Consider the following 25,748-nt stretch of genomic DNA (forward strand, 5'->3'; position numbering starts at 1 on the left):
TTTTAGAAATGTTTGCAAATGTATAAAAAATTCAAAACAGAAGTATTCAGACCCTTTGCTATGAGACTCGGAATTGAGCTCAGGTGCATTCTGTTTCCATTGATTATCCTTGACATGTTTCTACAACTTGGTTGGAGTCCACATGTGGTAAATTCAACTGACTGGACATGATTTGGAAAGGCACACACCTGTCTATATAAAGTCCCACAGCTGACAGTGCATGTCAGAGCAAAAACCAAGCCATGAGGTCGAAGGAATTGTCCATAGAGCTTCGAAACAGGATTGTGTTGAGGCACAGATCTGGGGAAGGGTACCAAAACATTTCTGAACATTTGAAGGTCCCGAGGAACACAGTGGCCTCCATCATTCTTAAATGGAAGATGTTTGGAACCACCAAGACTCTTCCTAGAGCTGGCCTCCTGGCCAAACTGAACAATCAGTGGAGAAGGGCCTTGGTCAGGGAGGTGACCAAGAGTCTGATTGTCACTCTGACAAAGCTCCAGGTTTCCTCTGTGGAGATGGGAGAACCTTCCAGAAGGACTACAATCTCTGCAGCACTCCACCAATCAGGCCTCCACCAAGCCACCTCAGTGAAAGGCACATGACAGCCCACTTGGAGTTTGCCAAAAGGCACCTAAAGGACTCTCATACCATGAGAAACAAGATTTTCTGGTCTGATGAAACCAAGATTGAACTCTTTGGCCTGAACGCCAAGCGTCACGTCTGGAGGAAACCTGGCACAATCCCTACGGTGAAGCATGTTCAAATCAAATTTTAATTGTGACATACACATGGTTAGCAGATGTTAATGCGAGTGTAGCAAAATGCTTGTTCTTCTAGTTCCGACCATGCAGTAATATCTAACAAGTAAGTAGCAGCATCATGATGTGGGGATGTTTTTCAGCAGCAGGGACTGGGAGACTAGTCAGGATCGAGGGAAAGATGAACAGAGCAAAGTACAGAGAGATCCTTGATGAAAACCTCTTCCAGAGCGCGCAGGACTTCCGACTGGAGCAAAGGTTCACCTTCCATCAGGACATCAACCCTAAGCACACAGCCAAGCCCACGCAGGAGTGGCTTCGGGACAAGTCTCTGAATGTCCTTGAGTGGCCCAGCCGGAGCCCTTGAACCCGATTGAACATCTCTGGAGAGACCTGAAAATAGCTGTGCAGCGGCAGTCCCCATCCAACCTGACAGAGCTTGAGAGGATGTGCAGAGAAGAATGGGAGAAGCTCCCCAAATACAGGTGTGCCAAGCTTGTAGTGCCGTACCCAAGAAGACTCTAGGCTGTAATCGCTGCCAAAGGTGCTTCAACAAAGTACTGAGTAGGGGTCTGAATACTTATGTGAATGTGATTTTTTTAGTTTTGTATTTTAATACATTTGCAAACATTTCTAAAAACCTGTTTTAGCTGTAGTAGACTGTATTATATGTGATGACAAATTGCAATGACTCTTTAGATTAAAACAATATTGATCTATTACTCCCTCCCTCCTCAGATCGCAAGTTCATCATCGCCAATGCTCGCGTGGAGAACTGCGCCATCATCTTCTGTAACGACGCCTTCTGTGGCATGTGCGGGTACACGCGCGCTGAGGTCATGCAGAAGCCGTGCACCTGCAGCTTCCTGTACGGGCCGCACACCAAGAGGCCTGCCGTGGCCCAAATGGCCAAGGCTCTGCTGGGCTCCGAGGAGAGGAAGGTGGAGATCTCCCTCTACGCCAAAGATGGTACGACCCGGCACAGCCGCCAGGGCTTCAGCATGACTCATTTTATTTTTAAACATAAAACACACATAGGAATAGTGGTTATAAAGTATTTCATTCATCAGTGTTTAATCTTTCATTTTGGGTGATTTTGTTAGGTTATGCCAGAGGCTTTTATTGAGATAATGAGATCCTTTTAAAGGCTTTGGGTATTGGTTAATCCTAGTTTAGTAACACTTGAATGCTCTGTCATAAGGACCACAACACTGTCTTGACGATGGTACAGAAATGGATGATGTTTTTGGACCATATAGCTGGAGAATGAGTTGTGCATATTGAACATTCCATTTCCCCTCTCAATGTCCAAATGGTCCATGTGCTTATGTGACACTATGATTTCTCTCATAGGTTCCAGCACACAGCTGTGCCAATTACAAGAAGAGATAGGAAAGCAATGAACTATAGATAGTGTTTTTATGACATCTTGATTGCTCTCTTCAGTGCCTGCCTCATGCCTCTCCACTGTACTCTAAATGGACATGATGCCTCCTACACTCAGAAACACAGCACACACAGCCCCCTTCACACACACACACACACACACACACACACACACACACACCCTACACAGGGCAGGTGGGAATAGCGGAATCAAAACAATAGTAACAAAAGACAATGAGTTGTGACCCAGCTCACTCATAACATTCAGTGTTATGTTTCTTAGAGCTTGTAGGGAGTGTGGTTGTCCTATGGTGGAGGATAGTTGCTTGTCTTTGGGACATTCTCAGCACATTTAACCTCTACGGGCCACGGGGGCAGTATTGAGAATTTTGAAAAAAATATGTGCCCATTTTTAACTGCCTCCTACACCAACTCAGAAGCTAGGATATGCATATTATTAACACATTCGGATAGAAAACACTCTGAATTTTCTAAAACAGTTTGAATGGTGTCTGTAAGTATAACAAAACTCATATTGCAGGCAAAAACCTGTGAAAAATAGATTAAAAAAATGAGAATTTTGTGACTGTACTATTTAGTGTCATTGTTTTAAAGATACCATAGTGAGAAAGGATTCAGTTCGCAACTCCTAAGGCTTCCACTAGATGTCAACGATCTTTAGAAAGTTGTTTGAAGCATCTGTGATGAATACAGACCGAATTAGAATGCTTACAAGTTGACACGTCATCACTTCATTTTTTGCGCCTGCGCATGAATCTGAGAAGAGTGTCTTTGTCATAATCGTTTATTCTAGACACTTGATAGGTTGTGTGAAAATATTACTGATGTTTACTGATGTTTCACGTTAAAAATGGACCAAAAGATTAATGCTAAACAACGTTTGACATGTTTGAACAAACATAAATAGATTTACTAGGTTTTTTTTAGCTTTTCGGCGTGACTTTACACTGCCCACCTCATTTTGTGGGAGCCTACTGAACGCTAACTATTTGGACATAAATTATGAACTTTATCAAAAGAAACCACATTTGTTCTGGACCTGGGATCGCTGGCAGCGCCTTCTGATGGAGATAATCAAAGGTAAGGGGATATTTAGAATGTTATTATCGATATTAGATGATGCTAATGCTAACGGTATAGCTTAGCTTAGCTTATAGCTTAGCTTATGTTGTTAGCATAGTACCCAGTTTATAGCAAAATGTGATTTCCCAGTAAAGTTATTTTGAGATCTGGCCATTCGGTAGCAATTACGAGATGATAATATATTATTCTTTGAATGACAATATTATAATTTACCAATGTTTTCGAATAGTAATTCCGTGATTTGTAATGCTGGATTTACTGGGAGCATTCGAGCCGAAAAAATTCTGAATTTCACCGTGACTGTAAATGCTGTTTTTGGATATAAATATGAACTTGATGGAACTAAAAATGCATGTATTGTCTAACATAATGTCCTATGAGTGTCATCTGATGCAGATTGTCAAAGGTAAGTGCATAATTCTAGCTAGTTTTCTGTCTGTTGATGCCCTTCTTTGAATTGGCTAAACATTACATGCAGCTATTGTCAATGTACTCTCCTCACATAACCTAACTTTATGCATTCTCCGTAAAGCCTCTGAAAATCGGACAGCGTGGTTAGATTTAGGAGATATATCTTTCAAATGGAGGAAAATAGTTGATTATTTGATTATTTGAAATGATTACTCTTGCAGTTTTGAATTCCCCGCCATGGTCACATGACAATGAATCCCAATACCGGGATAAGATCCTGCCCCCTGGCCTCAACAGTTTTAAGGAACTTGACAAAATATATTTTTTTAACTTTAAACAGAACGTTACCTAAAAGTTCAAACATGGTTAAATTTTTTGTAATGTTCTAGGAACGTTCTCCAAATGGTTTGACATGGGAAATGTTCTCCAATAGCTCAGAGGACGTTTTGAAACAACGTTCTTCTGTGGGAATTTCAATACTTCAGTATAACGTTTCCTACAGGTTTTTTCATGGTTTTATTTAAAGTAATGTTCTCAAATTGTTCTGACAATGTTATGAAAAAAACGTTCTTCTGTGAGAATATCAGTACTTCAGCATAATGTTTCCCACAGTTTTCCTCATGGTTCTTCAATTTAAAGCAATGTTTATATTTACAGTACATTTTTAGTCATTTAGCAGCCGCTCTTATCCAGAGCGACTTACAGGAGCAATTAGGGTTAAGTGCCTTGCTCAAGGGCACATCGACCAATTTTTCACCTAGTCTGCTCGGGGATTCAAACCAGCGCTTTTAACCACTAGGGTAACATAAAAAAAACACAAGAAAACATTTAAATAACTTTCTAAGAATGTTATTTAAAAACATACATTCCGTTCTCAGTCAACAAAACTCTCTCTATCCTCTATCTTGTTAAGTGTGTTCAGGTGTGTTGGCCACGCCCACTAATTGGCCACACCTGATCTTAATGAGTGCTTGTTCTCTTTAAAATGGGGTCCTTTTGAATAGACAAAAATGAACAGCTTTGTGTGAGTTTAAAAAAACATGGCATGCTAGCTACATCCTGGTGGCGCAGTGGACTAATTCCATGAATAGAGAACAGATGATCATAGGTTTAAATTTCAGTGATGCTGTGACACAATAAAATAAATGTGTTTGCATGCCTAATGCCAGGTGGACACTACACAACTTTTAAAATTCTAACATTGCTGAGCCTCTCACATTAAACAACCATCTTTCCTGTAGTTTTTTGTCTTGCCAATGTAGTGGCACAGACGGGCCATCACACACTAGAAGATTCTTCACTTGGACGTGATGATTCTCGATACGACACTGTCTCACGCAACAAGGATGTCATGTGATTAGATAGCTAGAACGAGCTTTGGCTCAAAGCAGCCTCATAAACATTTTCAGTCAGACATTCACGCTTGCCATAATGAGTTGAAATATCTAGCCAATACATTTTGAGTTGAATAACATTGTGTGTAAAGAGCTTGTCAGAGCTGTAACAATTTGACACTATGGCAAGTACAAACGCATACTAGTACTGGTCATTGCTCCTGCTCGAGAGTACACATTCTGGGTGATCTGATACGGCATTTACATTTACATTTTAGTAATTTAGCAGACGCTCTTATCCAGAGCGACTTACAGTAGTGAATGCATACATTTCATACTTTTTTTTTTGCCCCCGTGGGAATCGAACCCACAACCCTGGCGTTGCAAACACCATGCTCACCATGCTCTACCAACTGAGCCACACCATGCTCTACCATCTCACTAGCTCCTCCTCTGGAGAGCTCTAATTGGCTGTTTCTGATCACCGATCTCAAATCTTGTCGTTGCATATCTCATACTACAAGAGCATTGCAGATTTAGTGCCGATAAAATCAAGTGTTTGAAAATATCGGGATGTCTGGGACTGCTCAAAGACCGGATCGGTAGCCCTCAGATTGCGTCTCTGATCCGCTCACATTAACCAAGCGTTGGGAACGGCCGCTTACCCCGAGTAGGGAACGACATGGGGATTTTGTTTCCGATCTCCAAAACCTGTCTGGCACAGCTAAATCGGGGCCAAACTCGTGTACACCCGGCTTAAGCAAATTAATTTCCATGTGTCCTATCTGTGCTTGGAGTTCAAAAAAGTTAACCCAAACTAAGCTAGCAGTGTTATTGTAACATTCAGTGAAGGTTTTGAGGAAGTTATTCAACAATCTCCAAATAACCTTTACATTTTATTCACAACATTTAGAATGTTCTCAGAACATTTTTTTTAATTACCATCAAATAACCTATCATTTCCATTCTCAGAACGTTAATAAAACCTCCCAGGAAAACTTTTAGGGAACCATAGTAAAACATTCTCAGAACCTCCCTGCAACCTAAAAATGTATGTTCGCAGAACAGGCAATATTTTCACTTCTGTTGTCAGAACGTTTAAAAAACGTTCACTTTTACTGGTCAAGAAACATATGGCTTTGTTCCCAGACCAATGTGAAACCAAAAACTTCCAAGGAACCAAATGTGCTAGCTGGGGATGGCTTGAAGGACGATTACTCACTATGGCGCTCAAATCCCAAAGGTAACCCCTGGATTTTCAAATAGTTGCATAAGAGTCTAAAACACACAATGCCCTCTGTCTGTTTCAAGGCTAGGAGAAGCAGAGCAGGGGGCGGGAGACAGTATTGTATCATGTAAATGGCAGATTTAACTTTTTGTGTGCTGGAGACTTATACCGTACGTAGGTGTTCATTTTTTACGAGAGATTAATACATTCATAATTATAAATCCTTTTGCATAACATTCTTTATCAAAGTAGACTGAGCTAAATTTAATAACAGTGGCACAGCATGCATAGGCATTGGATTCAGTCATTCGTTAGTTAAGATCAGGGAGTTCATAGTCAGCCAAGCTCTCATGCAGGCAGGTGAATCGATGATCTCATCATATACACAGTGAGAGACCCTACTAATATACCTAAACTCCCACTAGATTGAAATGGTCTTTGGAAACAAAAATTTTTACACAGTGTGTCTCAGTCCTCACAGTTCATCTCTCATGAGAGGTCATTAAAGCACAGGTGAATTGCCCACCAGAGTAGTCATTCATCCCAGGAACTCAAATATACTGACGACAAATTTTTTTATTTAACTAGGCAAGTCAGTTAAGAACAAATACTTATTTACAATGATGGCCTGGGAACAGTGGGTTAACTGCCTTGTTCAGGGGCAGAACGACAGATTTTTACCTTGTCAGCTCAGGGATTCAATCTAGCAACCTTTCAGTTACTGGCCCAATGCTCTAACCACTAGGCTACCTGCTGCAAATCAGTAAACCTATTCTCAGAAATGAGCAGCAATCCCCGGAAATCAGTGTGAAACCTGGTAACGCTGCAATGTGTTGCATTTAAAAGTTGCAGGCAACTGATGTATTTTACACCTTTGAGCCATATAATGTTGAGTATCAAAATACAGTGCCTATTTAGTGAGTTCCTGAGTGACTGAGATCTCCTTGAGGGGATTGTAGTAATGACCTCGCTAAAGGTGTAGATAATACTGTAGAATATAGCTGGAATATCCTAATGGCTATGGAGATAACCTTGGTGTTCACTACATCCTCAGTTTAATCCTAGTTAACCCCATGAGAGTATGCGCCGTAAATGATAATGTACCGGGTGTTTTTTTTGGGGGGGGGGGTGCTAATTGGATTGTTTTTTTCTGTAAAGAATGTCGCAGCAGCTTAATGTTGATTTTCTTGTGAATTACATTGCGGAGGAGTAACAGGGGAACTATTCCAAAATGTATCTGGATTTTGTGAATGCTGTCTTCTGGGCCCAGTTCAAGCACAACAAAGCTCAGGTTAGCATCTCCCTGCTGCCTAAATCTCTTTGGATCATAGAACAAGCCCAATTTAATCTGCTTTGAAATATGATAGTGTAAAGTTACCGCATGGTAAAGCTTTCTTCCAGGGTGATTGAGGCTCAAGGTAACTTTGGATATGATGACATCTCATCTCCCTGTACTGGGATGAGTATTTTTAAGCAAGCAATCTGCATTTAGATTACTACTAGCAGTTTGAAGTAGTAGCAGTCAATTAAATGCATGCTCATTGTTGTGCTTTTAGTAAATTATTGGATGTATTGTCCTTTCAAACTGGGCTCAAAGTCAAAACAGCTGTGTATAGTATATTATGTACAGTTGAAGTCGGAAGTTTACATACTGTAACGGCTGTCATATAGAGGGGACCAATGCGCAGCGTGTTGAGTGCTCATTATGATATTTATTAACTGAAACACAAAATAACAAACGATCAGAATACAGTTCTGTCAGGTACAGAGACTAAACAGAAAATAACTGCCCACAAACACAGGTGGAAAAAAAAACTACTTAAATATGATCTCCAATTAGAGACAACGAGGACCAGCTGCCTCTAATTGGAGATCATCCCAAAAAACAACAACATAGAAATAGAAACCTAGAATTTAAACATAGAAATAGAAAACATAGAAAACCAACCAAAAACACCCCCTGTCACGCCCAAACCTACTCTACTATAGAAAATGACATCTTACAAGGGTCAGGACGTGACACATACGCTTAGGTTGGAGTCATTAAAACTCGTTTTTCAACCACTCCACAAATTTCTTGATAACAAACTATAGTTTTGGCAAGTCGGTTAGGACATCTACTTAATGCATGACACAAGTCATTTTTCCAACAATTGTTTACAGGCAGATTATTTCACTTATAATTCACTGTATCACAATTCCAGTGGGTCAGAAGTTTACATACACTATGTTGACTGTGCCTTTTGAACAGCTTGGAAAATAACAGAAAATGATGTCATGGGTTTAGAAGCTTCTGATAGGCTAATTGACATCATTTGAGTCAATTGGAGGTGTACCTGTGGATGTATTTCAAGGCCTATCTTCAAACTCAGTGCCTCTTTGCTTGACATCATGGGAAAATCAAAAGAAATCAGCTAAGACCTGAATCAGCTAAAATGGTAGACCTCCACAAGTCTGGTTCATCCTTGGGAGCAATTTCCAAACACCTGAAGGTACCGCGTTCATCTGTACAAACAATAGTACGCAAGTATAAACACCACGGGACCATGCAGCCGTCATACCACTCAGGAAGGAGATGCGTTCTGTCTCCTAGAGATTAATGTACTTTGGTGTAAAAAGTGCAAATCAATCCCAGAACAACAGCAAATGACCTTGTGAAGATGCTGGAGGAAACAGGTACAGAAGTATCTATATCCACAGTAAAACGAGTCCTATATCGCCATAACCTGAATGGCCGCTCAGCAAGGAAGAAGCCACTGCTCCAAAACCGCCATAAAAAAGCCAGACTACGGTTTGCAACTGCACATGGGGACAAAGATCTTACTTTTTGGACAAATGCCCTCAGTTCTGATGAAAGAAAAATAGAACTGTTTGGCCATAATGACCATCGTTATGTTTGGAGGAAAAAGGGGGAGACTTGCAAGCTGAAGAACACCATCCCAACCGTGAAGCACGGGGGTGGCAGCATTGTGTAGTGGGAGTTATTTGCTGCAGGAGGGACTGGTGCACTTCAACATAGATGGCATCATGAGGAAGGAACAATATGTGGATGTGGATATATTGACGCAACATCTCAAGACATGTCAGGAAGTTAAAGCATGGTCGCAAATGGGTCTTCCAAATGGACAATGACCCCAAGCATACTTCCAAAGTTGTGGCAAGGACAACAAAGTCAAGGTATTGGGGTGGCCATCACAAAGCCCTGACCTCAATCCTATAGAAAATGTGTGGGCAGAACTGAAAAAACGTGTGCGAGCAAGGAGGCCTACAAACCTGACTCAGTTACTCCAGCTCTGTCAGGAGGAATGGGCCAAAATTCACCCAACTTATTGTAGGAAGCTTGTGGAAGGCTACCCAAAATGTTTGACCCAAAAACAATTTAAAGGCGATGCTACCAAATACTAATTGAGTGTATGTAAACTTCTGACCCACTGGGAATGTGATGAAAGAAATAAAAGCTGAAATAAATAATTATCTCTACTATTATTCTGACATTTCACATTCTAAAAATAAAGTGGTGATCCTAACTGACCTAAAACAGGGATTTTTTTTACTAGGATTAAATGTCAGGAATTTTGAAAAACTGAGTTTAAATGTTGTTGGCCAAGGTGTATGTAAACTTCTGACTTCAACTGTACATAGAGAGAGGATAAATAATTTCCGTTGACATCCTATGTTGAGTCAATATTTAGGGTCCAGTTAGCTGTACTGAAGTGTAACTATAGTTGGGTTTCAGTGCCTACACTAACCCCCCATCTAAAGCACATTGATATGGTAGTAATCCCTCTCTAGTTGCTTCTCTGTGTGAGGCACCACATGAAGCACAAGGACGCACTGGCACATTACACTGGTCGTCTATCTCTCCTGTGGTTTGTGTGTAATTGGCTTTTCAATTTGGGAGCAGCGTGTTTTCGCGCCATGTCTTTTGGCTGCCTTCCATCCACGAGACAGAGATTTGGGACTGGAACTCCTGAAGATTCCATCCTCTCATTATTAGCATTAGAGCAGAAGACTTGGAAGAGAGTAATGATTTCTATTTGGGTCATTATTATGGGACCTTAATCTGGTTTAGGAGTGGAGGATAAATGCTAAATCCTGTTAAAGGGGGATAGGGCCAAGCCAAGCTGGTAATTATTACAGGAAATTAGTTACTGTGGCTCTTTCACTCTTTTCCTGTAGAATCACCATAGTCAATAATACAAATTTAAAGTCTTGGTTATCATGATGTCCTGTACTACAACCAGAGCATTCAACCCATGAAGTAATTTATGATTTTTATAAGGATCCCCATTAGCCGACGACAATGGCGACAGCTAGTCTTCCTGGGGTCCGTGACATAATGAAAAAGACCACAGACAAAAATACATTACAATTTGCATGTATCTAAAACATTAGCATGGACATTAGAGACACATAATCTTAATCTTAAAATTAAAACTATAGTTATGCTAATAAGAGTAACACACTTGTCTTGGTAAAGTCTATTGGCTATACAGTACAGAGAGAGCATTTGCCTGAATTGATGTGTGTGTTGAGATATATGATATACTATACTGCTCTGGATAAGAGCGTCTGATGCATGACAAAACATGTAATATGTTTTTTTGAAGGTTGCGAGTTCATTCCCTCGACGAGTCATATGAAAGACATAAAAATGGGACCTGATGCATATCCGCTTGGCACTCAGCATTAAGGAGATAGATTTGGGGTATGGCCCCGCGATAGACTAGGGTCCTGTCCACGGGGTGTACTTGTACGTCAAGCTGCCTCATGCTACAGAAACAGGAGATGGGTTCCTGCCCTATTAGCCGTTCTGGCTCGCACAAGCTAAGGCTACGTACTTACTATTTCTTTAGCTACTGTATGAGATGGAAGCCCCCATGAGGATAATAACATGTCATATAGACATATGACCACAACTAAACAGAACTTAATGAGATCCTTTTTCGGGTCTAAATCAGAATGCTATGGACATATTACACGTCCCAAAATATATTTACACTAATGTTATTGTCATAAGAATGATGTTGTTCTATAAACATATCTCATGGAGTGATTTCTTCACGCTAACCTGTGAATTGGTGTATGTCACTATTCTGACGTTTCTAGACATACTGTAGCCTACAGCCTTCCTGAAGTTCTCATTCAAAACAAGTCACGATTCAGTGATATTTCTCTGATGTCATAGGTTGACAGATGCATACAGTAGGAGCAGAACAGGATATATTATAAATCTGCAGTGCAATTTCTGCCACAGGCCGCAGTGTGAGTCGTTTATTACTACGTCTGGGCATGGGGTAATGAAATTGTCCCGCTGTAATGGGAAGAACAGTATCTACTCTAAACTGGGGTTCTGTTATACTGGCTTGTCACTGAAATAAACCAATCTCGGAAGTCCGATTTGGGAAACGACTGTTTTTTACAACTATGGCTTATGTCACAGTTCAACGTACTGTAATACCAAAACTACTTTTAGTGTTAAGTGTACAGTTATTTTCTTCTTGAAAAGAGTGTAGTTTGAATGACTGTCTCTTCTTAACTCTAAGGTTAGCTATTAGAAAGCCCATTATTTTGTAACGATCAGAGGGGTTCTCACTATGGTTGAATACCGGTGACTGGGATACCGAGTTAGAGGTTGACACAGGAGTGAAAATTCATTCCTGTCTTGTCCTGTCAAAATTTTCCCGTGCTGTCTTGATCCTGCAACAGTTCTATAACCCCAGAACTTTCCCATCCCGATTAAAATCAGTCCTGTCCCATGCTCATGTGTACTTGTAGTAATCTGAAATATCTTCCTCTGTTAAGTGCTCGTCTGTTTGTCCCCTGCTCTGGGGGTTTCCACTAGCCCAACCAGCTGGCAGGTGGCACTATTATTCCTATTATGTCATCTGTGTCCAACTGGACTGTATTTTGAAATGTTTTATTTCACCTTTATTTAACTAGGCAGTTAAGTCAGTTAAGAACACATTCTTATTTACAATGACGGCCTACCAAAAGACCTCCTGCAGGGACAGGGGCTGGGATTAAAAATACAAATAAATAAAATAAAAATATAGGACAAAACACACATCACGACAAGAGAGGCAACACTACATAAAGAGAGACCGAAGACAAGTATGCAGCTGGCTGTACACTACTGAGGTATAATAAGAACTGGAGACTGCATCCAAGATGTCTACCCGTTGTTTTCAAGGTAATCTATTGATATTCACATACGCCGATTCATGGACCGTCTATATTCGGGTTGCATCTGGTTTATACAGACCAACATCACATGCACACTAGCACACAGTGTGCACCGGGAGCAGCTCGAGCAGCGATGACGTCATCACATCATCCAAAAACATGGCAGACATTGGATGAATAATAAAAATTTAAAAGAATCTGCCTCTGCAACAATTATTTGAATAATTGAATGGACGTTTTGTGCACAAAGGTGATGTCTTATTAGGAATTTTCAAATCTGACTTCTATATGTGGCAGTGTATGTGTAACCGACCTGAAATGGCTAGCTAGTTAGCGGAGTGTGCGCTAATAGCGTTTCAATCGGTGACGTCACTCACTGAGACCTCTGAGACCCCTTGCTCTTCAAGGGCCGTGGCTTTTGTGGCGCGATGCGTAACGATGCTTCGAGGGTGGCTGTTGTCAATGTGTGCAGAGGGTCCCCGGTTCAAGCCCAGGGAGGGACGCAAGCTATACTGTTACATTGGTGCCATGACCCGTTGCTGCGGAAAAGGGGGGTGAGTGTAACCGATGTGAAATAGTTAGCGAGGTGTGCGCTAATAGCGTTTCAATTGGTGACGTCACTCGCTCTGAGACCTTGAAGAAATTGTTCCCCTTGCTCTTCAAGGGCCGTGGCTTTTGTGGCGCGATGGGTAACGATGCTTTGAGGGTGGCTGTTGTTGATGTGTGCAGAGGGTCCCTGGTTTGAGCCCAGGTAGGGGCGAGGAGAGGGACGGAAGCTATACTGTTACGTATGGAAATTGTCTTTCTGGGCCGGGCGTCTGTTAAACTGCAGTACAAAGACTGCTGCAACCTGTTTGGCTCAAGTAGCATTAGCCATTCTAGCGTGGTGGAAATTGTGTTTTATTAAAGGTGCAATATGCAGAAATTGTTCCGATTTTTATTAAGTAAACTATATTAGGCCTATACACAGTTTTTGTTGGTTGCAATGCTCCACACATGACATATTTCTAACCCATCTGCCCCCCTCAGTTTATAACTATTCCTATGCTGCCCATTCCTGTGGGCTGTCGATTTTGTCCCATCCTGTCCCGAACTTGACTCTAGAACCTCACACCCATTCCAAGACCTGCGGGAGGGAGAGAGGGAGAGAGAGAGAGAGGCCTGGGAGACCTTTTTAGATTTAGGTCTGATGATGAGCTGAGCTCCCCAGTCTCTCCCCTTAATTACTCTCTTTGGTTCACTTGACCGTTTTGACATTCAGCTTTCATAATAAACACGCTGAATGCCGTGGAGGGTGTTTTTAAACGTTTGAGAGCATTTTGTGTAAAACAAAAATAAAGTTGCATAGGCAGATAGGGAGTAGGGATGAATATTTTCCCGAAAATCCACCAAGTTTCAATACCGAAAATAATTCATATTTATCCCGATAGTCCCAGGAAGTACAGCAACAATCGGAAGTACCCATTTAAAACCAAGATGGTCACTATGCCAGGGTTCTCCTCAAATCACGGCTCTGCTACACTACAGCCAGGGGGGCGTCCAGCATTGCCATCAGACAGGGAGGGAATGCTTCCTTTTAAATCAGCGAAAGCTGCTATACTGCCTGTGTTGCGGTTGTGTTGAGTCATGTCCAATGGCAGCGTTGAAGCTCAAAAAATGCAGAGGTTCAATTCTTGATCGCTATAAAGACACACGCCCAAATCTATATTTCATTTCAGAATTTAAAAAATTAGGGTCAGGGTTGAGGGTTTGGTTAAGGTAAGGGTCCGTTTTAGGTTTTTACTAGTTGGTTTAATTAAGCGTCAGCTCTCTCCCGAGATGGGTGCTGTGCCACCTTGTCGGCTTGGCAGCACCATTATGTAAAGATTTCAGAGCAAATTCAACTGATATTTAGTAATGATAGGGTAACTATCTTTTCTCACCAATGACATTGTTGTGAATTGCGAGACCGGCCGTTCATAAATACGGAGCGATATCAGTCCTCTATTAATTCAGCGCATTCCAGCAGTAGGTTATCTCGACACAGAGCACGCTCAAGACGCACAAAGCGCACCCCGAGACAGAATATCTCCTATATTTGGCAAAATCTAGCTGATGATTATACAGATAATGAAGATGAAGAGTGGAAGTAGTTTAAATATCAACCCACTGGGCACACACTGGTGTAAACAACGTTGTTTACACGGCATTTCAATGAAATTACATTGAACCAACGTGGAATAAACGTTGAGCTGACGTCTGTGCCCAGTGGGAAGGTATCTTATTCTTAACGAGGACCAACTCTGTTTTAAACATATCCATATCTACTCTCAAACCGTTTGTTATTCACACATTCTCTAGTGAAGCTCTCATGGGCAGCAAGTACGAGACAGCGGGGATAATGTTATAGCTGTGTTTTGACATGCATAGGCGAGAGACGTGCTTTGATAATGCTTTACAACCTATGGATTACAGAATAAAGTTAGGAATTTTCATGTGAGACAGGAATCTGCATTTTGGGTTTCAGTGGTATTGGGATTGGATAGGGAAATAGCCTTGGCTCTAGGACAGGAGAGCTGGCTCTCCTCACAGATTTCATGTCTGTGACTTAGATGCCTATGAAGTGAATTGTGCATTGTCCTATAAAATGTGTGACTGTCCGAAGAGTCACAATAACAGCTCAAAGAGGTACATGTTATTTTATAGGCTATACTGTAGAGGTTTCCTGTAGAGTTTATTAACTGCATTCGGGTTGTGTGTGCAGTCTGGCAGTGTCAATTGTGCGCGTGCTTTGAATTTATTGCGCCGTTGTGTGAAGTAAATACGTTAGGCTAAAGGCTTCTATGCGACAACCTGTTTGGATAATGTGCTATTACATTTTTTTGCTAATCTGCTGCTATGCATGTTGTATATTTTGTGGAATTGCATTAGTGCGAAATTGGGGAAAATATGTGGAAGGACCACTCGGCTGTCCTGTACTGTGAGCTTGTGTTGGCTACATCCTCGCGGCTGAGCAGTTGTTGCTCCTAGACATTTCCCTTTCACAATAACAGCACTTACAGTTGACTGGGGCAGTTCTAGCAGGGTAGAGATTTGAAGGAAAGTAGCATCCTATGACGGTGCCACGTTGAAAATCACTGAGATCTTCAGTAATGCCATTCTACGGACAATGTTTGTCTATGGAGATGGCATTGATTGGTGCTCAATTTTATACATTAGGAAAGAGTTTAGACCACATCACTTTTTCCACATTTTATGTTACTGCCTTATTCTAAAATTGATGAAATAGTTTTTTCCCCTCATCAATCTCCCCACATTACCCCATAATGACAAAGCAAATACAGGTTTTTTGAATTTTTTGCAAATGTATGAAAAAATCTAAAACTGAAATATCATATTTACATAGGTTTTCAGACTCTTTACTCAGTACTTTGTTGAAGCACCTTTGGCAGCGATTACAGCCGCGAGTCTTCTTGGGTATAAAGCTACAAGCTTGGCACACCTGTATTTGGGGAGTTTCTCCCATTCTTCTCTGCAGATCCTCTCAAGCTCTGTCAGGTTGGATAGGGAGCGTAGCTGCACAGCTATTCTCACGTCTCTCCAGAGATGTTCAATCGGGTTCAAGTCCGGGCTCTGGCTGGGCCACTCAAGGACATTCAGAGACTTGTCCCGAAGCCGCTCCTGCGTTGTCTTGGCTGTGTGCTTAGGGTCTTTGTCCTGTTGAAAGGTGAACCTTCGCTCCAGTCGGAGGTCGTAGCGCTCTGGAGCAGGGATCAAGGATCTCTCTACTTTGCTCCGTTCATCTTTCCCTTGATCCCATCTAGTTTCCCAGTCCCTGCCTCTGAAAAACATTCCCACAGCATGATGCTGCCACCACCATGCTTCACCGTAGGGATGGTATTGACCAGGTGATGAACGGTGCCTGGTTTCCTACAGATGTGACGCTTGGCATTCAGGCCAAAGAGTTCAATCTTGGTTTCATCAGAGAACCTTGTTTTTCATGGTCTAAGAGTCCTTTAGGTGCCTTTTGGAAAACTTCAAGCGGGCTGTCATGTGCCTTTTACTGAGGAGTGGCTTCCGTCTGGCCACTCTACCGTAAAGGCCTGATTGGTGGAGTGCTGCAGAGATGGTTGTCCTTCTGGAAGGTTCTCCCATCTCCACAGTGGAACTCTGGAGCTCTGTCAGAGTGACCATCGGGTTCTTGGTCCCCTCCCTGACCAAGGCCCTTCTCGCCCGATTGCACAGTTTGGCCAGGCGGCCAGCCCTAAGAAGAGTCTTGGTGGCTGTAAAGTAACACAATGTGTAAAAAGTCAAGGGGTCTGAATACTTTCCGAATGCACTGTAGCTACTAGAACTAACGCTTTAGTAAATCGCTACAGTCATGCAGCAAGCAATTTGGCAGTTACACCAGCGGGCCCCTGTGGCAATAAATTAATAAAACCAAAAGCTTACCTTGACTTGGAAGAGTTCCAGTGTTGGATAGCCATCGCCAGGTAGCTAACATAGAATCATTCTATGTTTGAGCCAGGTGTTTGAATAGGCTAAACTAGCTAGCTGCATTCGACGCTAGCTAAGTACGTGAAAGTAAAAAATATATACTATTAATTCTCTCTCTTGCTTCTCTTTCATTTTGAAAGAAATTAATTTGTTCAAAACTATTCAACTATTATCTTTTGTTCTCTTTGAGTCAACTACTCACCACATTTTATACACTGCAGTGTTAGCTAGCTGTAGTTTATGCTTTCAGGACTAGATTAATTCTCTGATCGTTTGATTAGGTGGACAACATGTCAATTGATGCTGCAAGAGCTCTGATAGGTTGGAGGACATCCTCCCGAAGTTGTCATAATTACTGTGTAAGTCTATGGATAGGGGGTGAGAACCATGAGCCTCCTAGGTTTTGTATTGAAGTCGATGTACCCAGAGGAGGACAGAAGCTAGCTGTCCTCCGGTTACACTATGATGCTACCTTACAGTGATTCTGAGGCTACTGTAGACCTTCATTGCAAAACAGTGTGTTTTAATAAATTATTTGGTGATGTGAATATATTTACTATAGTTTTATCTAAAAAGGATCACTTTTTTTATGTTTTACTATTTACATTTTTCTGAAATTCACTGAGTAGGATGGTCCTCCCCTTCCTCCTCTGAGGAGCCTCCACTGATTTAAACAGTTATGACAGTTATTTTATTTTCACGACGGTCTTCATCCATAACCGTTGGTTACATGGTTATCCGGTAATTCTGCCATCCCCAGCCCTGAATTGATGTTGTGTGTAGTAAAATATAATGCAGATCAATAACATCAGAGATGTGGAAAGTGTGATGTTAGAAAGATGCTGTGGAAGGCTCAATGTAAGGCACTCACACCAAACCAGATTAATATTCTATGGGTGAGGAATGACCCCACACACTGTAAATCTCACTGATCTATTATTGGCTGACTCCTAAGGTTATTATTAGGTAGAGTGATGATGACTTACAGGGCGTTGTGAATGGCTATTATGAGTGTACATTAGTCATGTCTAACTTTTCATAGATGTGTGTTCACACGTAAAGCCAAATTCCGATAGTGGGATTATTTTTTTGGCTCTAAAATAACTGTATATTTCTGAATGAAGGATTGGCTCAGTGGTTGTTGGTGCTTTATTTTTAGCAGGCCAAAGGTATCCTCGGAATCCAAACTAAATCAAACTGTTTGACTATTGTTGAAGTGAAACATTGTTTCAGTAGGATTTTGTGGATGGGCCAAAGGTGGATCTGTCTTAAAATCTGTTTTAGAGGAATTCTTGTTTTCCTTTTCTTAGGTATTCGATAGAGAACCTCACACAAAGTAATTGTTGTTTTAAGGGCTTCACATTGATGAACACTTCTTATTTCCAATAGGGCCTAGGTCCTAGTCTCTATCTCTAATTCTCCTCAGTGAGAACAATGATGACTTCCTTCCACAGATAATAAGGTGATTCTCCCCTGAGAGCAGAATCAGTGTTTTATTAGCATTAATTGTCCAATTATCCCCAAGGCTCATTAACTCTAATAGATAGGCTACATTTCAAATGGCACCCTATTCCCTAGATAGTGCATTACTTTTGAACAGGACCACAGCCAGCTCTATTCTGGCAAACCCTTAAAGTCCTACTCTCATTTTCACCTCATTTAACACTTGTTTACTTAACAAAAGGCACAAGTGGCATTTCAATAGGTGGTCCAGGTGCCTCATGACATGGGGGGAGGGGTTCCTCTTTTGCTCTCTATTGCTCCTCTAGTGTTCCTCAAGCAAGGCTGGAGGCCGATGACATCAGCGGGCACCAACAGACCAACTCCTTGAATGCTCTACTCCTTGAAGTTTGCAGTTGTCTAAAAAACATTATTTTTCTCAAAACAAATTTTTGATACCCTTTCGTGTGTGTGCTTTACTGTATTTATACTTGGTTTATCGCTTTCCAACAGGAAAAGTTCAAATATCACTGGATGTCTTTAAGTGTCATCTTCATGAACAGTATCCACACCTAGTATCAATCATTAGTACCCAGTCAATGATCCAATCCAGTGTCCACACTTGTGATGAATTTGGTTTTGTGAATATTTAATATATTATTTTTCTTTGTTACTCTGTCTAGAAGGCCAGCATCCCGGAGTCGCCTCATCACTGCTGACGTTGAGACTGGTGTTTTGCGGGTACTATTTAATGAAGCTGCCAGTTGAGGACTTGTGAGGCGTCTGTTTCCAAACTAGACACTCTAATGTACTTGTCCTCTTGCTCAGTTGTGCACCGGGGCCTTCCACTCCTCTTTCTGTTCTGGTTAGATCCAGTTTGCGCTGTTCTGTGAAGATACACAACGTTGTACGAGATCTTCAGTTTCTTGGTAGTTTCTCACATTAGAATAACCTTCATTTCTCAGAACAAGAATAGATTGACGAGTTTCAGTAGAAAGTCTTTGTTTCTGGCCATTTTGAGCCTGTAATCGAACCCACAAATGCTGATGCTCCAGATACTCAACAAGTCTAAAGAAGGCCAGTTTTCAGCTGTGCTAACATAATTCCAAAAGGGTTTTCTAATGATCAATTAGCCTTTTAAAATGATCAACTTGGATTAGCTATTAACACAACGTGCCATTGGAACACAGGAGTGATGGTTGCTGATAGTGGGCCTCTGTACGCCTATGTAGATATTCCATAAAAAATCAGCCGTTTCCAGCTACAATAGTCACTTACAGTGTAGACATTGTTAATGTTGTATTTCTGATCAATTTACTGTTATTTTAATGGACCAAAAATGTGTTTTCTTTCAAAAACAAGGGAATTTCTAAGTGACCCCAAACTTTTGAACGGTAGTGTATATCAGACGGACTCATTCTCAGCTGCTTATCTGAGTTGGGCACTGCTGGAATGCAAGAGCTGTCTGTCATTGATTTGTCATTGTTCCTCCATCACTTAATGATATGCATTCATGCAGGCTAGATGAGTAGTTTTATTGGCTGAGTCTAGCATGTATATCCATCATTGTGTCAGGCATCTCTCATCTCTGGTCTTGGCGAAGTTTTAAACGGTTTGAACAACTCTGCTGTCCCCTGCCTGCCAGTGTTATTGCAGACAGAGATGAAATAGTGGAGGAACAGACAGATCAATAGTTCAGCTCTCTCCTCAGGCTAATATGTAAATATTTCATGAAGGGAAAGAGAGAGAGAAATCTCCAATGAGTAATTCAGAGTTTGTGATGATGAGGGAGAGGTAGGGTGGAAAGAAGAAAGAGAAGGGGGGGGGGGGGGGACTGAGATGGAGAGAGAGGAAAAGAGAGATGGGAGGGGGGATATAATCATATAATTTATTTTGGTTTATATGGTGCTTGTGGTCTTCATGAGAAGTATGATCCATTTTCCATATTGCCCCTGATAATTGTCCTTGGCTCTTTTGTAATATAGTCTACTGATCCCCTGCAGGTGCAGAAAATATGATATACATTATGCTAATGTTTATTTAAAAATGTTCACCAGTAGTCTTAAAAATGTATTTAGGTCATATTTTCCACTTGAACACTTTTAATTCCAACCAGTGATTTCAGTAAAGTCCCTTGAAGACCTTCACTCAGTTTTTGATAGGGTCACCATTGTTATTATACCTAGCAATTGAAGTATTCTCAGGTGTGCTCCACATGTAAAAGGTGACTAAACCAATGTGCATATAAATCTGTACAGATTTAGGATGTGGTGCGTCCCGGAACAAAGTGTTCAGTAGCAGATGGTTTTGCAGTACAGTAGATGACTGTGTGATTTCAATGAGATGAATTAGGTAAGATAAGGGGCCATGTTAGAGCTCTAATCCGGGAGGGGATGATGATGATACAGTATATTCCTACTGTTCCTGTCAGGCCTGTCCTATGTGTCCTTCCTGCTAACCCGTTATCTGACTACCTCCTCCCCATCCCTCCACAGTCAGTCAGTGACCTCTCTCTCTCTCTCTCCCATTCTCCCAGGGGAAGCCAGATTGATTTGGCTCCTGGCATAGCTGTAGCGCTCTGCCAGGTGGACGATGTGGAGGAGTCAGTGCCTCTCTCTCTCAGCAAATTACATCAAAATACGTTATTTACATTATTATGGAGCCTATTACAATACTATCCTGAATATTGAATGATAACAGCAGATCATTCATTTTTGTTGAATTCAATGTGAAATCAACAAAATATATAATAATCTCATTGAATTTAGGTTAAAAGTTGTAGGACAAAAATACGAAATGCCCTTAAGTTGATGACTTTTTGCAAATCCAATCAGTTTTCCACGTTGATTCAATGCCATCACATTGATCGTTTTTTTGAATGACGTGGAAACAACATTGATTCAACCAGTTTTTGCCCAGTTGGCCATCTGCTGTTGTGTGTCTCTCTCTAGAGGAGAACTTTGGTATGCATTCATGTGCTTTAAATACAGGTGTTTTCTCACTTTGGTGGTGATGTGTGTGTCTCTGTGTTCAGGTATGTGTTTCTCCTGTAAAATTGATGTGGTGCCAGTGAAGAATGAGGATGGCTTGGTGATCATGTTCATCCTCAACTTTGAGCTGCCCACTGATCCACCTATTCCCAGCTCCCCGACCAGAGAGCTCAACAAGCTGCCCATCCCCTGGCTTCCCCTAGGTAAACAATGAAGATCCTCTGTGTGGAAAACCTTAAAAAATCTAGTTCTAGTAAGTCAGGAAGAGATTGAGGTAATGAGTGGGGTCCAGAGTTTTTAGGGTACAGTATTTTTCTCTTGGGTACAAGAAGATAGAAATGCATATCTTGCACCTTCAGAGGTACACATATGATCTCACATGGTACTGTTCGGTACCATTTCCGGTATGTGTGGATAATGTACTGTATTATAATGGTCAATTTTTGTACAATCATTGGAGGCGTGGCTTAGTGGGGCGTGGATTTCAGTTTGTTCTTTTTGGCCACCTGTGAGTGGAAGTGTTTGTGGTCTCTGTTTATGTTAATTAAAGTTGAGCTTTTTGGCTTTCAGTTCTGAAGTCTTTATAAAGGCTTACATAAGAGACAACAAAGAGCTCTAATTAATATTGTAGTGACCTTAAAACCTCTTAAGGATCTGACCTTTTTTTAAATTTTTGCCTAAAATGACATACCCAAATCTAACTGTTTGTAGCTCAGGACCTGAAGCATATTCTTGATACCTTTTGAAAGGAAACACTTTGAAGTTTGTGGAATTGTGAAATTAATGAAGGAGAATATAACACATTAGACATGGTAAAAGATAATATAAAGAAAAAAACATGTTTTATTATTATTTGAAATGCAAGAGAAAGGCCATAATGTATTATTCAAGCCCAAGGACAATTTATATTTTGGCCGCTAGATGGCAGCCGTGTATGTGCAAAGTTTTTGACTGATCCAATGAACCATTGTATATCTGTTCAAAATGATGTACACGACTGCCCAAATGTACCTAATTGGTTTATTAATACAATTTCAAGTTCATAATTGTGCACTCTCCTCAAACAATAGCATGGTATTATTTCACTGTAAAAGCACCTGTAAATTGGACAGTGCAGTTAGATTAACAAGAATGTAAGCTTTCTGCCTGTATCAGATATGTCTATGTCCTGGGAATTATTTTGTTACTTACAACCTCAACGTTAGCTCAACCGTCCCATGGGGAGGGGGACCGATCCCATAGAGGAAGGAAAAATCCACAAAAATATCTTATTTAAAAAAATAAAATAAAGGAACAAACTTTTAACCTCAAACTGGTTACAATTATGTACCTATAACTAATGGCACAATGGACACAGGGTACCACTACAGTCACATGCGTTAGTACCCCTTTAAGTACAATTCAGTACCTTTTTTTCTAAGAGTGTAGTAATTAAGTCATTGTTTTACTAATGATGTTGGTGCGGTGTGTAATGTAGTCAGAAACCTATCTCCTTTTCCCTCTGACCTTTCCCCTCTGACCTGCAGCACGTCGGCATAGGTTCCGCCTACCCTCCGCCCTGCTCCGCTCCCTCAGCAGCAGTAAACATTCCCTGGAGGATGACTCCGAGCTGGGCCACCAGCGGGACCGCTCTGCCCTGGGGCATGAGTCTGTAGCCCTGGACAAGCTGCTGTCCCTGCCAGAGCGGCGGCGGCTGGGGGGCACCGGGGTACTACTCTGGGACGAGGACCAGAGGGCCTTGCTGGGAGGTGAGTAGACCTGTGTGGCTCAGTTGGTAAAAGTATCATGCTAGCAATAACATGCTTGTGGGCTTGATTCTCACTGTGGTCAAATACAAAAATATATGCACTCATTGTAAGTTGCTTTGGATAAAAGTGTCTGCTAAATGGCATGTTTATAGGTGACCCCGTCTCTCCCACCGGGGACCCCTCTGATGCCCCTCAAGCCCTGTCCCTGGCCATGGGCTTCTCCCAGTCCTCCCCCAGGCTGCACTGCCTCTGGGTGGACGAGGAGTGTGGCTCCAACTGCAGCGTGATGCCCAGCCGCTCCTATGAGAGTCTCTGCAGCCCGCTGCACGCCTCATCTGTGGACGGCATCAAGACACGCAGGGGACGGTCCAGCTGGCACGGGAAGCTCCAGACGCGGCCCAGCAGCACAGGTAGAGGACATGTATGGGACACACGAAGGAGGTTTAAAGCGCGGGTGGCATAACGAAATTTGAGGATCAAAGAACATGTAATTGATTAATGCTTGTCTTACATTTATGTTCCATCTGTTCAATATCTCCTTATGCTGTATCTTGCACTCAGCACATTCAACTCTTAAGTCACAGGCAATGAAATATCCATCTATATTTATTCCTTCTCAGGCGGAATGAAGTCCAGTCCGCGTAATGTTACATCTGACTCCACGTCTGACCCCAACCTTATCCGCTTCCGGACCTTAAGTCACGTGACCCAGCTCAACCCACTGGACAACAGGCCAGACCCCTTGGTGGCCCTCCCGTCTGCGGAGATTGACATCATCGCCCCCTGTAAACTAATGGACCGCACACACGGGGTCACTGAGAAAGTCACTCAGGTTAGTCGCTGCTCTTCTCTTACTAGTGGATGTGTATGGATGGGATGACACTATTTCATGACAAACTGCAGTATCGAGAGGCTTTCACAGACACCTTGCTCCTTAAGTAGTCTGCCATTGCAGTATCTGTCCTGATGGTGGCAGCACTATCCAGATAGGTTTGCTCTAAATTCAATCGCTGCTGGTGAACTTGTCACTGTAGAGTACAGAGGTTGACGAAATGACTATGGTTATATTGCAAAACATGGAGTCGGTTGCTTTTGTATTGTGCCTCAATCAGCTTATCCACTAATTTAAGTGATTTTGTTGAACAAAGTCACCTCACAAAGTGCTCAGGTCTAAATCAAAAGGCCTGAAAACTCTCACAGACCCTATACACCAGCATCACTCTAGTACTAGGAGTGAAGATGCAGCTCAGAGCATCTTCAATTTCAAATGGAAGCATTTCCGTTTCTTTCAACACTAATGTTTCTTGTTCAAACACTTCTGGCGGTTGGACAGAGCTGAAGCGATATTATACACAGTGTAGCAGCCCAGTAACACACTGTAGCAGGCTTGCAGCCCACCACACCACCTGGGAGGAGTTTGATTAATCCTGCCTAATGGAGTGGACAGCTGTGAAGAGAGAGATATGATGAGGTTCACTAGTCATGGGGCCTTTTCTCATTTGGGCTAAAGTCTCCACCGTTCTCTCTCCAATGTGACCCGGAAACCAAGTGGTTGAGTGGTTGAGGAGATGTCAATTCGTTAGTAGGCAAACTGAAGAGTGTCCATAGCCTTTTCTCAATTGGTTTGCTTAACTCTTGCGTCCTCTCTCTTCCGTTCTCTGGCCTCCTTTTGGAAAAGGTCAGAGGTAATCGAGGAGAGGTGGCGAGGAGAGGGAAAGTGGTCAAAAATGCACTTTTATGAAATGAGACTCTTATTGATGTTTACAGGGTGGAATCCTAAAATAAATGTCTAAAGTGATAAAAACATCTCTTAGCTAGTTGTGCAAGTCATTTTATAGATAAAAGGATACCGTAAATTCCAGACTATAAGCCGCAACTTTTTTCCCAGGCTTTGAACCCCGCGGCTTAAACAATGACGCGGCTAATATATGGATTTTTCCCCCTTTTAATTTTTTTTCTTCCAAAAAAACACATTCTGTGACATGCTCAGTTTTTTGGCGCCATGAAGCTTTCATTAGACCAATGAAATTGCCGAACGGGTTAAGGTCAAACAACTTTTTTGTTTACTGTTTAGATTAAATCGAGCGCTCTCAAACTTCCCATCATTCTGATTACGGTAGTCATTTTGTCACCCTCATCATGGCAAAGACACGGAGAAATGCATATGATGCAGCTTTCAAGTTGAAGGCGATTGATCTGGCTGTTGGAAAAGGAAATAGAGCTGCTGCACGGGAGCTTGGTATTAATGAGTTGATGATAAGACGTTGGAAACAGCAGCGTGAGGAATTGACTCAGTGCAAAAAGACAACTAAAGCTTACTGCAAATTTTTTATTTTTTGTTACAAGCCGTGTTTCGTTAAAGCCTGTGTAAAGTTCATTTGTTTCAATGTACCGGTAGGCACCTGCGGCTTATAGACATGTGCGGCTTATTTATGTTCAAAATATATATGTTTTTTAAATTCAGTGGGTGCGGCTTATATTCAGGTGCGCTTAATAGTCCGGAAATTATGGTAAGTAGAATTTAGTTTTTTTATGTTTGCATGCTTTTCTCCTTTGAGAAAACAGTAGCTGATTCAAAGAGAGTGTGGCAGATTTCCAAACTTTTTTCGCGAAGGACTCAGGTAGCATACACTTGCAGTGGTGTAAAGTACTTAAGCAAAAATACTTTAAAGTACTACTTAAGT

The 25,748-nt window shown here is 41.7% G+C and overlaps 1 protein-coding gene across 1 annotated transcript in view; it reads left to right on the plus strand.

The window, feature by feature from the left end:
* Positions 1-1,614: 1,614 nt before the first annotated feature.
* LOC115157745 (potassium voltage-gated channel subfamily H member 2-like) overlaps positions 1,615-25,748 on the plus strand; it is a 40,992-nt gene continuing 16,858 nt past the window's right edge. The window contains exons 1-5 of the mRNA XM_029706186.1: positions 1,615-1,730; positions 21,361-21,519; positions 22,843-23,064; positions 23,217-23,474; positions 23,685-23,896. Coding sequence (XP_029562046.1) covers positions 1,667-1,730; positions 21,361-21,519; positions 22,843-23,064; positions 23,217-23,474; positions 23,685-23,896 — 915 coding nt within the window. The 5' untranslated portion in view covers positions 1,615-1,666. The remainder of the gene's footprint in view (positions 1,731-21,360; positions 21,520-22,842; positions 23,065-23,216; positions 23,475-23,684; positions 23,897-25,748) is intronic.

Source organism: Salmo trutta, chromosome 21 (assembly GCF_901001165.1).
Source record: "Salmo trutta chromosome 21, fSalTru1.1, whole genome shotgun sequence".
In the NCBI taxonomy this organism is placed as follows: domain Eukaryota; kingdom Metazoa; phylum Chordata; class Actinopteri; order Salmoniformes; family Salmonidae; genus Salmo; species Salmo trutta.